The sequence below is a fragment of the Xiphias gladius genome, chromosome 18 (genome assembly GCF_016859285.1).
Source record: "Xiphias gladius isolate SHS-SW01 ecotype Sanya breed wild chromosome 18, ASM1685928v1, whole genome shotgun sequence".
Taxonomy (NCBI): Eukaryota; Metazoa; Chordata; class Actinopteri; order Istiophoriformes; family Xiphiidae; genus Xiphias; species Xiphias gladius.
This window is the reverse complement of record NC_053417.1, coordinates 6,773,355-6,788,831: the sequence shown is the minus strand read 5'-3', so window position 1 is coordinate 6,788,831 and position 15,477 is coordinate 6,773,355. Positions and strand designations below refer to the sequence as shown.

At 42.1% G+C, this 15,477-nt stretch overlaps 1 protein-coding gene across 3 annotated transcripts; it reads right to left on the bottom strand.

Moving 5' to 3' along the window:
- Window positions 1–972: 972 nt before the first annotated feature.
- Window positions 973–13,213, bottom strand: LOC120804219 (RING finger protein 223). Of its 3 annotated transcripts, XM_040153521.1 has the most exons (3): window positions 13,119–13,213; window positions 10,281–10,424; window positions 973–2,833 (listed from the first exon to the last, which is right to left on the bottom strand). In XM_040153521.1, exon 3 carries the CDS (start codon window positions 2,744–2,746, stop codon window positions 2,030–2,032), a length of 717 nt encoding a protein of 238 aa, XP_040009455.1. In that variant the 5' UTR covers window positions 2,747–2,833; window positions 10,281–10,424; window positions 13,119–13,213; the 3' UTR covers window positions 973–2,029. The 3 variants fall into 3 exon arrangements, with proteins under 3 accessions (XP_040009455.1, XP_040009457.1, XP_040009458.1); XM_040153523.1 differs by lacking the exon at window positions 10,281–10,424 and having other exon boundaries at window positions 13,119–13,207; XM_040153524.1 differs by lacking the exons at window positions 10,281–10,424; window positions 13,119–13,213 and adding an exon at window positions 8,347–8,682.
- Between the last annotated feature and the right edge of the window lie 2,264 nt (window positions 13,214–15,477).

The window sequence follows — 15,477 nt, the reverse complement described above, 5'->3', positions numbered from 1 at the left end:
ATGCAATCCACTCTTCAATTTTAAAGGTTCTTGACTGAAAAAAAAAAAAGCATAGTGACTAAGAATATTGCTCAATGAACACCATGTAATTAATATTGATATTGAAAAGCAAGGCATTCCAGACGAACACCAATTTCACCAGTAATGACAGACTATTTCAGGGTTGAAGTGGCCTGTAGAAATTGCGCTTTATAACGCACAGGGAAGCAAAAGAAGGGAAAAAAATCAAGAATGAGTCCGAAATGCTGTTATTTTCAGCATTTTAACTGATTTCAAAATACTGCTGCAGGCTTCTAACCCTGCTGCTTCCTTGAAAAGGTTTAGTTGAAATACCGTAGACCAACTAAAAAGAAGCTATTATTGATATTTTTTACAAACAATATTTATCATTGTCTCACTTTTTACCTTTATTTATTTATTTAGAAAAAGCCATTTTGAAACCAGTACTAAGAATTTTCTGGTTTCATTCTGCATTTATTGGTGAACTGTGTTTACTAGAAGTTCACATGGAGCTCCGGGAAGATCCACTTCTATTATGGCCACTCCTTAACACATGAGGCTTTACTGTAACTGCCTTATCAACCATGTCACAAGTGAGCTACTAAGAAAACCCCCCAGTCTAACTTTTCCTTCATCTGACACACCTGATCCAGGAATGAATAAAGACAACATCCTGTCAAGACTTTGCCCTTATAGTCAAGGTTTATGGTTCAGATAGGGAGGAAATGACAAACTGCACTCAATGAATGGTTTGACTGTTTATGCAAACTGTTTCCTTAAACTAATAGTTCTTTTTAATTTGCATTCAAGCACGTCAGGAGCTGTGTGTCATTCGAGGGGAATTTACTACACTTGCTGCTCAGACAGATTAAACCACCAATTGATGCTGCAGTAAATTTAGTTTTCAAGAGGTAGGGAAAACGCGTGAACTTGAAAAACTACAATCAAATGATGTCAGTCTTAATAATGAGGCTATCGTGCACAAATGTTTTATTTCCCAGAAACATGATCTGAGTTAATACCTCACATTTCTTGTTACAGTTCTGTAAACAAGAAAATATCAAAACACACAAATCATTTGTACAATATATGAAGTTTTCAGTTGGCACACTTGGATTTCCATTCGTTCACTTTTGTGACAGAACTTTTATTAGTTACTAGAATCCTGACTCTTTGTTGTTCTTTAGCCAACCGATTTTTTTTTTTTAATTAGTTCGCATGTCATGAATGAATGTCAGCATTTTAAACGCCACTGTTTGGCTTGAATTAAACGGCAACTTTCTACAACACTACCGAATGTTGAGTAGACACTAACAAGAAATCAACCCACTTGTGTTCTCTGTTATCTGATGCTCAAATAGGACAAAATATTTCATCAAACCAGGTAGATCAAAAAAATCGTGTCTAATTTCAAACTGCAGGTGTTGGTTATAGTGCAGAAGTTTGGTTTCTGTCGATGTTTTTGTTTCACTGAACATGATTTTAGGGAAAATGGACCTAACAGTGCCTGTCAGAGTTCATCTCCTTTCACTTTCAGGTGTTTTTTGTGTCAGTCTTTTACAAGCCTGTATGAACAGTTTAGTAATGTAGTACCGGTAATGTATACTGTAGAGAAGGATCAATTCCAGCTTTGTAGAGTTAAAGCTGCTATGTGTAGAATTTTTGTGTGATTATAATTTAAATAGTCAAAAATAAATTCTAATTATCCTGATAGTATATGACATAATAGCACAAATGTCCACTGGTAATCGGTGCAGTCTTTGTTGCTTTCAGTCTTTTCATCTCAGTGTCCCCTGGTGGGGTCTGCTACCAGGTCAGACCTCTAAAAAGCCTACACATAGTGGCTTTAACATCTGTGGCTCTGTTGAAAGTTAGAAATCTAAGGTGTTGACAGTTGAGTGTAGCAATGATCGAGTGCACTTATCAAAATTGTAATTATGCAGCAAAAATTTAGTGTCAAATATTTAAAATATCAGTGTTATATAAAATATTATGTACAGTTACAGTGAAGTTCAGTTAGTCAAGAAGTTTACTCTGTTGAACGAGGTGACCTGGTGAATGGGTTGAAAGCAGCAGTAGTGGTAGTGGGGTTGGCTTGGGTGGCTTTTTGCATACAGCGAACGTTTCCAGTGCTGAACACACACTGCAATGGCCACAACACAATGACAATAAACAGCACCATGAGCAGAATGAAGAGCACCATCCTCTTCCAGTCCATCAGCCGGTCCAGCAGGCCATAAGTCCGGGGCTGTGTCTGTATCGGAGCATCCACCGTCTTGTTCTCCCCAACGTCAATGCAGATGCAGAAGGCCGGGAGACTGTCAGGGTCGCCCGAGCCAAGACTTTGCCTTGGAGTTTTGTAGCACAGCTTCCCATCCTCCAGCCACACCTGCTCCTCCTGCTGCTGATGGTGGGGAAGCTTGCATAGGACATCGTGGCTGGTGGCCAAGGCAGGGGGTCCCTCCTCAGGAAGTGTGGTGGGGTGGCGGCAGAAGGGGCATGAGAGGTGTGTGCTGCCGCCGTTGCTCTCATGGTCGGACAGCGAGACTGCCATGAGGCGGGAGAGGCACTCCAGGCAGAAGATGTGGGTGCACTCCAGCAGCTTGGGTGTTTTGAAGACATTGTCGTAAGTGTTGTAGCAGATGGAGCACTCTGGCTGGCTGATGACTGACACCTTCTTTTGCAACTCTCCAGCTGTGTCTTGGGGGGAAACCTGTATGTAACAAATCTGTGGAGTCTGTTCCATCTTCGGAAGAGAGCCTCCCCTCTCCTTTGTCCAGTCTCTTTTGGACACCCAGGTCTTTTTCTTCCTTTATTGGTCTGTCCTTAACTTCTGGATAAAGACAACAAATGAAAAGTAGAGATTAGTTTTCATATTTCAGATGGTATCTTGCTGCTGGTATCAAGAAAACTGCAAGCAAGTGCAAACCATTTTTTCAGTCATGCACAACCATAATCCCGACAAGTTAACAGGATTTCAGTCAATCAGTGCACATTTTACACAGCTCAGCTGAATGTTGATCTTTGAACTATTTTTTACCCTCACGTATAGCGCACATAATACTAAAAAAGCTGATTGGATTTTGGTCTGTCAATGAGTAATTCAATCATGGGTCTGATGCAAAATGGGTCAAATGTGTTGAGTGATACTTACTAAAGCAACAAAAACAAGGACAAACAAATGTTTCAGTTAAGTGACATGCCAGTGCATTTTTCTGTCATGACTACATTTTAATCAAGACTCAGGCTCTGACCAAGAAATGCCAACAAACCATAGTTGAGACCCTGAATTGCGCTGTAAATTATGAACATTATATACCTCTACTGACCAAGAATCAGAGCCCCTGTTGGAACAGTTTGCTGTTGTAATACCTGACCAGTGAATGGCTCAGTGTCCCGGGCGTGAACATGCAGTGGAACCCAGTGAGTCGTCATTTGATGAGCCTCATAGTCAATGCAAAATGGATTACCTGACCTTCCCATTGAGCCGATTATCGATTAGCAGGATGTTGTAAATGTGAAGCATGGTGACAGTGGATGTTTTCTGCTTGCTCAAGAGTCAGTGAGGGTGCAGACCTTATGGCCCTCCCGCTCTCAGGGTACGGAGCGTAAGCAACGATGACAGGCATATTTTGTACAATGTATTCCCGCTCCCTTGGCCGTAACCGTTTTTAAAATATCAAATATCTCTGTATCAATGTAGGTGGTGAAAGTATAGGTTGTATGTTATCTAACCAATGATTAAGCAAGCAGATTTATGTAAATTTACTCTAGAAAAGGTGTAGCCCACGTGCTTTCTTGCTAGCTATTTTAAGCTTGGGTGAACACCACTGCTAATAGCTTTCTAACCCTTGAAAACCCTGCTAGACACACCACATTTTTAAGGTTCCGCTGTATTTTCTCAACATGTTCTTTTTGAAACTGCACAATGACTGAGAAAATGAGTCTACTCTTTTCGACATCTTCAGAGTCACGTAACTTGTCATAGCGCGAGCAATCCGTGAAAGAGCTACATGCTAAACAGCGGTGAAAGGGCAGTGATTGACAGCATAGTTGCTCTGTAGAACTGCTAACAACTCACAAACTGACCCCTGATACTATGTAAAACTGATACTGTACAAACCAATACAGTGTAACATAAAACAGAATATGGTTTATGTAGTTAAAGCAGATAGTAGCAGAATATCCTAATTATCTTATCCATGTAGCTCAGATAAGAGCATATTATCTGTCATATCATATGGAGTTTACATGAAATACTTTACTTATGTTTACAGGAATTCAAGTCTTAATTCTTTTAAATTTCACTGCACAGTTTTTATGTAATGGTAGCTAGCACAGCGCGCAAACCCACACCAGCTGGAACAGGGAGTCCTTGAGTTCTTCTTGCATCAAGTAGTTACAGTATGTGGCCCTACCTGGGACATTATCAGGGATAAACCCAGGCGGCCTTGTTAATGTGTCTTTTTAAGCTTGTGTGTTTAAAGCTGTATGTCAGACAGACATGCAGTACAAGAACTGTACAGACGCTTAAAGACCAGGTTTTGGGTCACAGCGGAACACCTGGACCAGATTTGGAGAGTATAAAGTCTGCAGGGCTCTGGGCTTTGAGGACCAAATTGCCGCTCTCTTCTTATCCTGGTCGCCTTGTCTCATTTTTTTTAAGATGATGAGAATATTACATGGTAATAACCTGCATGCTGGTGTTGTGGGTCAGGTATTAAAGGGCTGTGTGTGTTTGTGTGTTAGGGATGAAGGATGGTCAAAGCGCAGGTGTTCTCCTCTCTGTGCCCTCGGGGCTGGTCCTGCCCCGTTACTCTCATCGACACAAAGTCCCTGCTTGTTCTTGGTTTAATCGCTCCATCTAACCTTGAAATTCCTGCACCGCCAACTCCCTCTCTCTTCGTATCCACTGAATTCAAACATGCTTTAGGGGGATGAGAACGGATTTTTCTGTATTATTACACTTGTCTTATCAATTTGAAGCCTCCCCCACCTGATGACCGTGACTCAGTTTCCCTATTGCTCAATTTGAAATTCTATTATTGGGCGTGGTCATTTAGTGGAACCCTCTGTACAAAAGGGTATCCAGATAAAATTGAACTCCACATGACGGAGTGGTTTTTTCTTGTTTTGTTTTTTTTAATGGTTATTAACCCTACCTCACCAACCACTGAGAAGAAAATACCTGCACCACAGTGACTGTGCAGCTAACTGAAAAATTCAAGGCACTCCTTCAAACATTCAAATATTTGCACAGTTGCATCTCATTTTTTAAATGAGGCTGCTAGAGTGTGCTAAATGCAGCTTTAAGAAATGATTAGACAAATAGAGGCAAAATCAATAATTATCTGGAATAATAACCATAAAATAGAGCATGCTATCACAGTTTGTGTCAATTGCCTCTTCTAACAAATGCAATCAAATTGTACTACTTTGCTTTTTCAATTTACTTTTTGAATTGGGTGATTATTTCGTTCAAACCAAGTAATTTGTATTTGAATACATAGGAAGGAAACACAGCCAGAAGGGGCTCACTTTACCTTTGTTCTCTACTGCTATGTCATTATCACTTTTAATATTAGCATATTCACAGCATTGGCACGGTTAGTATTTACAGAAACTGCTCATATTAGGTTAATTAGTATTCGAAGGTTTCACATAATTCAAGGGCCAAAGGGATCAAGCTCAAGGTCTTTACGAGGACAAAGAGTTTTCGAAAGCCTCGGGCTATGGTGCCCGTAGAACGGGTACTAAGTAAATAGCAACTAACTGAGCACAGAACAACAACAGAGACTTAGACATTCCATAGCTCTCTATCTAATGTCCTGTTGGTCTTATTTGCAAATGCAAAAATATGCCATTTACATCATAATCTGACCCTCGAGCAAACTTAACACACATGCACTGCATGACTGCACTGGGAACAAGTTATTAAATGGGTGAGATATGTCCCCTAGATTTCAGAATATTAAGAGATATGATACATGTGAGACGTCTTTTGGTTGTGAGAAATACTTGTTGTGTAAACAGAATCTGGTTACAAACCTAGTTTCCGACTCTTTACTTAAAGAGAGACTATGAAAGTTTGAAAGACTGAATAACTCATCCTTCATTTTACAAATGGAAATTTGAATTCATAAGCAATTGAAAACACCCTGCTCAAATCAATACACTCGGAGGATCTGCTGCTACAGATCTGCTACTCTTCGGTCAGGTATGACCAGTAGCTTATGGCGGCTAATGTTACAGCGCCACGATCGCGACAGTTGACGCAAATTCAAGCAATCCCCGTGAATTCCGCTCGACCTTGCAGTTTTGTCCAATCACAGCGACTTTTCCGCAAATTTCAGCAATCATCAAAATTTCCGACAAGTGTCACCAATCATAGCAGTCGCTCGGGCAAAACGTTGAGCCACACTCACATGTACGTCACCAAACCTGGAGAATGGCTGAAACGCATGGACAACAGACAAGACAAATAACCACGACAGAGGCTGCTGCATCCACATCTGCTGCAAGTGCTGAAAGAGTCGAGGTCAGTTAGATTAAATCTGCATGGTTAGTGGCGAGTTTAGCGTAGTATAAATCACAAAGTGATAAAGGCATGCTTGCCTGTTCGCGTGACAAAATGTGTGTGTGTGTGTGTGTGTGTGTGTGTGTGTGTGTGTGTGTGTGTGTGTGTGTGCGTGCTTGTGATAAAGAAAATAGGGATAAAAAGTCTCAAATGAAATGTATAAGCATGTTGTGAAAGCTTTATTCAAAATATCAAGTTGGATGTGTAATGAAATCAGAGATGGAGAGTGTGTGTGTGTGTGTGTTTGTGTGTGTGTGTGTGTGTGTGTGTGTGTGTGTGTGTGTGTGTGTGTGTGTGTGTGTGTGTGTGTGTGTGTGCTTGTGATAAAGAAAATAGGGATAAAAAGTCTCAAATGAAATGTATAAGCATGTTGTGAAAGCTTTATTCAAAATATCAAGTTGGATGTGTAATGAAATCAGAGATGGAGAGTGTGTGTGTGTGTGTGTGTGTGTGTGTGTGTGTGTGTGTGTGTGTGTGTGTGTGTGTGTGTGTGTGTGAGAGAGACGTCACTGAGAGAGGCAGAGAGAGAGAAAATAGTTAAATGCGGATAATCTTAAAAAATATCTTGTAAAGAGTAGGCTACTGTGGAGTAGGGGAATTAAAGAATTATTAATGATTTATGCAAAAAATTTGCAACTATTTTTACAATTTTCACTTGCTCCTGCAATTTCATTGCAAAAAAAGGACTAAAACCATTCCAACATGCAGAAAAGCCACAGTGAAATCGGGCATTTTAGGCCACAACAATCCCAGAAAAAAAGCCTGTGAGATCCTAGAGGGACTGCAAACATTAGCTTGATTCAGTGCACTGACCTCAAAATTTTCTTTACCTGTGCTACTGTTACATTACGTTTTTATCATTTGCCACTAATCATCGTAAGCTAAAGTATAGTCTCACTTCCATGGAGCTTTGGGGCCCAAACTGAGGGGGTCATATGCTGTACAGCACACTCAAATATTAACTCAGACCAAGTCGTTGCTCAACCCAAAATACCAGCTTCAAACGTCGGAGAGGTCTCTTTCTTGTCTTATACTAACGTACAAAGAACAGCTTTGGCTATCAGTGGCACATGTTTTTCTCACCTGTCCTACTGACCCATTAGTATACAAATCGCAGCTTGTTGTTCACGAGACCTAATTTGTTAGTCAACCAGTTGTTGTTTTTTCCAGCCTCATACGAAATACTGTGTAGTTTTCTCAGCCCCTTTTGTCTCAGGCTCACCCATGTGTATCTTCAGCCATATGCTCAGCTCAACCGTCGTCCCTAATGCCGCCCTTCCTGTTCTAACTGTGTTTGAACAGGTAGCACACGGGTAAATACAGCGGACAATGCAGGAAACAGCATACAGCCTCTGGGGAGAATCCCGACTGAATAAACAGAAAACTACTCCTGAGATGTGACTACTGACCCGATGCAGCTGCTACTTGGGTTCTGTCATCCGCCTGCTGACGGATGCAATCCATCTGCACTGTCACGCTTACAGTGCTTTGAAACTGACTTAAGCTTAGGACATAAGGAAAAGGAAATGCCTATTTCTTGTCATCCATTGGTATTTGGATAAGGAAGACTGTCTTAACTCACGGTGCTGTAGCTATTAAAACGAGGAAGGTCATATTCACGGTTTTCACTTTAAAAGAAAATGCTTAAAGGAAAACAGCTGCTGTAGTCAAACGGTTTTTAAGGCTTGTATTGTAACGATAGTGAGCCACAAACTGGTGTAAAAAGCCCAAAGTCTCCAGGCAAAGCTCAGAGCAAAGGTAAAGTTTACCTGTTCACCAGGACGATGTCAGATGATCCTCCCGTTATCTCTCTTGGCCGGGATCAGCTCACTCCCTTTGCACTCAAAAATGCATTTTTCTGGAGACAAAGTCAACTGACTTCTGAGGTCCCAGCAGGGAGTTTGCGGTTTTAATTGCACCTGCGCCCAGGCTGAGGTCCTCCTCTGTACGGGTCTGAATAACCTGCTGGTGTCACATGTGTGTGTGTGTGTGTGTATAGGTGGGTGTGTGCTCAGAGGCTGGGTAATAGCCCACTGTGTCAGTGTCAGCTCTGGGTCCCTCTTCCTCAGCGGCCGTTGGCCGGTATCACCTGCCCTGCTCTATCAACTCCCTTTTTAGCACTTTATGCAAATGGCTTTAGAGCGTTCCTCGGCCTTGAGGTGGTGTCTGAAGGGGGGGGGAGGAAAACGCCTCAAGTCTTCAAGGAAAGGAATACACATTCCTGCCTGCCCAGCAGCCCTCCCGGTCTCCTTCTGTGTTGATATCTTTCTTTTTTTCCCCCCTCACCTCTTTTTCTACCTGTCCTTTTTGTCTTCCCATCCTCACAAAAACACACCCTTAATGCAAATACCCCTCACCTCCAGCCCAGTAAACAAACACATACAGCACAGTGTAGCAAATCCTCCAACTGACAGCTGAATCTCCTTTGTTGTCAACAGTATATCCCATCTGTGCTCTGAGGGCGGCATCTTTTTTGCCCCCCCAGAATGTTTAAATGCAAACTGAGCGAGGCGGCCGATGCGGTGGACATTAAACAGAAAACACACACACTACATAGCTTTCTCAACAGCCAGTATGCCCAAGCTGCACAATACATATAAAGGACTCATTTCCATTCAGTCAGTGATAAGGTAACAGGTGGCGATACAGGACTATCTTCCCACTGGAGCATTCTGTGTGAATAGCCTCTTGAGCTTTACTTGCATACAGACCAGTACTTGCAGGTAAGCGTGACACCTCGGCACTCAGCAGGCTACTCCCAGAGTGCTGCTCCAGAGCAGCAACTTTTTAACGGCTGAATGTGTATTACGTCCCGAAGCCACGGTGCTCCAGACAAGGTGTCTCGTAACGACAAAAATGATATTCATGTAGGGTCTTAGAGGGTGAGATCCCCATTAAGTTTAGAGAGATTAGAAAGGGACATTTTCTTCGAGTCTGCATTCACTCAATATTTAATTTAGGAAATAAACATAAAAATAACAAATGCACATCCACCAGGAAGAGGCTCCTGCTCATTAAGATGGCTGGAAGGATGTTTGTTGGATTTTTTTATTTTTTTTTTTTTTATTTGATTACTCATTTGATTTTATGGTAATGACTAATGGCTCTGTGCCATTAGAAAAAGCATGTCTCTGCAATAACGACTGCCTAACTGACTTGGTTATTTAGTAACCCAAACACAAATACTGCCGTATCATATCAGCGAAGTCATTTATTGGGCGTTGAGTTGTGAGCGCTTTGAGGAAGGAGGAGGTACACAGTCAGAAGCCATTTGATTCCCTTGCCAGGAATCCACAAACTTGGCTTCGTAATAAACATGACAAAGATTTAGTGGGTGCCAGGATGGAATTAATAAGCTACGGTAAGTTATCTTGCTCGGTGTAGGGTTGGGGGACGCTGCTGCTGCTGCTGCTGCTGCTGCTGCTGCTGCTGTGGCTTGGGAGGGATACACGTGAGCAGGGCCGCTGTGCGTTCAGACAGGCTATAAAATGACACAATGTTGACTGTCTCTCCGCTCAACCCCGACATTAACTCAAACACTAGAGAGCAAAGATGGTCTTTTCGACCCCTTGTCGCCAGGGCCACCATGGGCAAGATCTGGGCTCTTGCATTTTATCAGGGTGAAACACACAGTGTTATGTCTGGGGCAGCTGGTAAGTACGGGCAGCAGGGCGTGCGCACGCACTGGCCTGATGATACTCACCTTGTGTTTACCGCAGTAGGTAATAGTAGGGATCGGTCAGCATTGTCCACCTCTGATATGAGGTTCTTTGATCGATCTCACAGTAGCAGTAGTGCCACTACAATTTCCACCTCGTGATTTTAGCTACTCCAGCCAGCATTGACCCTAAAGTCACAAAGCGACGTAAAACAACCAAAAAGAGACAAAGTCCAAAGACAGACACTAAGAGACATTACCAGTCTGGGGGTCCCATGTGTATATGAAGGGGTGGGGGGCCTTTTACCTGTCTTTGCTCAGGGGCCCATTTGCTCAGAATTCGTCCTTGTCAGACACTTATGTATTGTTGGATCTAATGAACACAGCAAACCTTAAATGCACTGTAGGTATTTTTTATTTTGTTTTAATCTGTCCCAGATATCAAACTGAATTTAATGTCTTTTTCAGTGGGTGAAAAGTGGGGTTTCAAATTCTCATCTCAGCAAATTATACTGTTCACACTTTTACTAATAGATTATATATGGAATTTTAGATGTACATACTGAACATGTGACATAATGACACGAGGCTTCTGGAGAAGTGATGAGGAAACCAGACACCTCAAGGTGCTCTTCCAGCTTTCAACGCCCATCTGCTTCCCCGCACCTCAGCAGCCACCAGCGGCATTACGTCAGTTTTTCCGACATGGCAGTAAAAACGTTGGTAGTGAGCCTGGATCTGATTTTGAAAGTTGGAATGGATAAATGCGGTGCCTGGATCAAGCACCCAGCATGTCTACACTTCCTGTCTGTGTCCTCCGTTTACCGTCAACACATGAGGTGCCGGAGAGAGTTTACTTTTGGGGTAAAGGGCATTTTTTTTTGACTAAAGTATAAGAGCTTAGGGCTAAGAATACTGCAATAAGTTTTGCACAAATGTAATTGTTATCTCTCATTCGTAGTTTATATTTGAGCCGCTCTATGTGCCATTCGTACTGCAATAAATGAAAACACTTTAAATTAGGTTTTGCTCCAGTCACCTGTTAATTAGACATTCAATATTTCATAGTCATATATCGGTGTGATAGGCGCAGTTCAAAAGGTTTGAAAACAGAAGTAAATGCCAGTAATATTAATTTACAAGCTTGTGAAGCGGCATTTTACAGTTCTCCGGGAGGTAGTTTATTTCATCAACTTATCTTTATGGCCCACAACTGCAAAACAGTCACGTTTCTCTTCAAATAATCCTAGGCCCTGTGGCTATTACCGTAACACTATCTGTGTTTTCTTGCCAAGTCATTTATCCAGTTATGGAGGAAGTATTTGCTCTTATTGTGATAATGCTCCTTATCTGGGTCATATTGTTATCATCATCATTTAGAAATTAACTAAAGTTTGCTCATCTATGCAGGAAACTAGGTTGAATTCAAAACAAGTGACAAACATCATGCTGCCTAGGTTTCCATAACGTTATCAGAGCTCTGAGAATAGCTTACGATAACAAAGATCCCACTCTTGAACTGAGTTCAAGAAGTATATCTGTCTGGTGTGAGATTATTATTTTCCGACTCACTGACCTTCACTGGTAGCGTGTGGCTTTTATGGTTATACTCCTGGAAAATGATGACACATTGTACAAAACACCTGTTGTCACACACTCCCCGTCGGACACACACACTGCCTCTGTTTTTCCACACTAAATAGAAAGGGTTTGATGCAGCTCGTCATTTCCCAAGAAATGTTCTATTGAATCAGAAGCATCGCCCCCTTCTCGTCTCTGTCTCTCTTTGTCTGTGATGATGACAGCCGTTCTGTCACAGACTAATGTAAATTGTTGGAAGGGTTCATATCTTTTAAGACTAACGTGCCCATGTGTGCACCGACACTTGCCATGAAGAGATCCTCTCCGAGCACGATTCCAAGGCAAGAGATGGGGGACGAAATCCACAGTCCCGGTTCTGTGTAAAAATGCACTCTGAAGTTCAACTGAAGTTAATATGATATCTCGGGAGTCTGAGTCAGTCAAATCAACTCACTTCATGTTGCTATGCCAACTGCTGAAGCTTCACATCAGCTTCAGCTAAGGTTTTAGAGGCGACTTTTGTACAAAACAAGGTCTGCGGGTTTCGTTTCCTAATCAAGTTTGGAAACGGTAATAATCTCTTCATGGAAAAAATGATTACAGTGACCAATAACTGTATCAGTGCCTTTTCTCTCAACTGAACGAGTAGACAAAAAAAAAAACACAAAACATGAGCCCAAGGGTGGATGACCAACTGGGCAAACTGAGGAACTTCCCCCAGGGCCCCAGACATTCAGGGACCCTGAAGGCTCCAGATCCAGGTGGCAATCCGTTTATGGCGGTCGGATTCATTTCAAACAAACAAAAAAACGTCAAACTCGCGGCCGGGTGGCACATAGTGTACTGGTTGGGTACAGCAGCACACCTATGTACTGTACATTATGAGTAAGGCAAGAGGAGTTTATTCGTACGGCACTTTTCAAGAGCAGATATCACAGAAACCGATACAAATGCATGAAAAGCGGTAAAACAACGGGACATAAAAATTGAATACAAAAACAGAAAACCTCAACAAGTTAAGTCCAAACAGGTTTGTACACAGTCTCTTCATCAGTTTTCACATTCTTCACCCAAAACACTTCTACATTTTGCCAAAAGCTTTACAGCTTCTTAAAATGAATATTTGCTCAAAGTTTTGAGGACTCTAGTGGTCTTGCATTCTTCCGATTCACATCGTAGCTATTAAGGGTGTTGGTTGTTCAGATTGTCATGACCTCTGAGACAAATGTGCCTGACTTTAGACTTGCCCTGGGGCTCCTTTTTGACCAACAGACCATGGTGAAAGGAGCAACAGTAAGATACCTGTAGGCAGATAGTAGGCTACTTCAGGTCGGTGTCTGTCCATGCAGAGCCTCCGGTGATTTCCCCCTGTGTGGCCCCAGAGGGCCAAGGGACAGTTTGCTCCCAACATGACTCCCCTGGTTAGATTAAGTGACTCCAGGTGTGTTCAGGTGTGCTCTGACTGACTGTGTTCTCACTTCATTTGTCTACAGTCTTAGCATCTTCATGCAACGCTGACATTTCCTTCTTTAATGTTAATTTGTAATAAATTATTTGAATTCTGCTTTGGTTGATGTGTGTTTAGAAAACATTTCCGTCCTTTATTGGTAGTTCGCCTTATTGCATTGATTTGTTAATTTGTGTGTTTGTTTCACTATACTGCAAAAACCATTCATTTGAGTTTAACCTGAGACAATAAATGGACCAACGAATTTCACTTTCCTGTCCAAGACTCTTTCATTTAAGGCTCTGATTAGTGGCCCCTAAAGCAAGAGTAAGGTATTCAGGAGAAAGACCGTTGATAGTAGAACTCAACAGAAAAACAAATACACCCCTCCATTCAGGGCTCCTTCAGAAGCTCAAGCAAGAAATGTAAGATCATTTAAAATCATTTTTTTCCAGATTTACCCTCTCTTGCTCCCACTGCCCCCTTTCCCCCATCTCCCATCTTCTCTTCTTCTGTCCCTTGCCCTGTGCATGAGCACAAATGCCCCCCCTAGCTGATTGGCTTGAATTGTGCTTTGTGGCTCGGTCCGAGCCAGTTAGTTTGCTTCCCGTTTACGGAGCCAGGGCTGTGTAGGAACACCGGATCTTTCTTCAGCACACACACTGAACGGACAGCTAACGGAACGTGAGGAGATATTTACTGAATACACAAATGGTGTATTGGATTACAATCGCTTACTCTACCTCTAAACCAGCATGCAAGTATCAAAAATAGTACTCATTATGGCACCTATGAGTGATATATAATTATACTGTATCTGACACTACTAGATTGTGTTTAAGTAGCATTTTAATACTGTAGCTGGTTGCGGTGTTGCTAGTTTTAGCTGCTTTGTTTGTAGTTCCCATAGGTAGTGTTGTCCAGTGGTTCCCAGTCTTGGGGTTGGCCCCCTCCAGTGGTCACAAGAAAAATCGGAGGGCTTGTGAGATGATTAATTGGATAGGAAAGGAAGAAACAACAAAGTTCTGCGTCCTGAAGTTGGTTTGATTTTTAACTCTGTTTATTTCATATAAAATCTTAATCTCTAAAGTACCTAGAAAACTACGGCTGTGCCTTAGAAGCATAAAGTAGCATAATAGGGATATACTCAAGTGAAGGACCTCAACGTTGTATTACAGCACTGAGTTATTGTACTTAGTTACTTCCCGCCTTGGTGAAATATCCTCACCATGCCAGAGATGAGTAGCGGGGAAGCGTGGATGTAGCAGTTACGTTCATACCAGGAGCAGCAGTATTATTAATAGGTGCAGACAATGCTAGTGGCAGAAGTGGTAGACTTAGCCGTAGCATTCGTATTCTTAGCAGCAGTGGGTCTCTTGGACCCTACTGCTTATATCAGTATAGTAGCTGTAGCAAGCTTTGGTCTATTTCTCTGTGTATCTGTCTATAAACAAAGTAATATTTCGGCTTTCCTCTACAAGTCACAGCCGTGGGCCTTGTCAAGGTGAAACAATATGCCAGACTGGCACAATCAGTCCTGCTCCGCACCGAGGATGTAAGAGTGTAAGGAGCATGTTCACGGGGAGCTTTGCCTGTGTCTGCCACAGAACCGTGAAGCGGTCATAATTCTGTGAGCAGCACAGAACCAACCTCTGAGGCGTGACGCACAAGAAAAAGGCTCTGGGACAAAATTTACGGTGATGCGCATGCGTTAGAAAGGCCAACGCCAAAGCTGTAGTCCAGCTCCGATTTTTCTGAAGCCCAGGTGGACGTCAGGAAAATATTTTCCACAAACCTGTTTTCTGATTTATTGGCCTTGACTTTAGCTGCTATTAGTCTATCATCAGGGCCTGTGAAATGTATCAAACCGGTATGTTACAGTCGTTAATCGAGGTAAGTGAAATGAAACTGCAGATCGTGGTATACAGAAAATGTGCATACATTTACACCAGGCCCCTGTGACATTCACAGCCGGATGACATTCTATATTTTTGTGATTTTAAATGATAGAAAAACAAATATTTCCCAACCTCTCCAGGCGGTCTGTGGCTCTAAACCCCAAGCCCCCTGGCCCCTATTGAAGACTCAAATTTAGAATTTTTTTTTTTGTAAGCGGCTAAATAATTTCCTTTAAAAAAGGCTGCAAAAGGCAGATGTTAGAAAATGCAAATGTTACTCAAACAGCAATAAATGGTGCATGTGTCGGGAACTATT

Coding starts and splice junctions, on each gene's coding strand:
- LOC120804219 (XM_040153521.1), bottom strand. CDS start 2,746: ATGGAACAGACTCCACAGATTTGTTACATACAGGTTTCCCCCCAAGAC.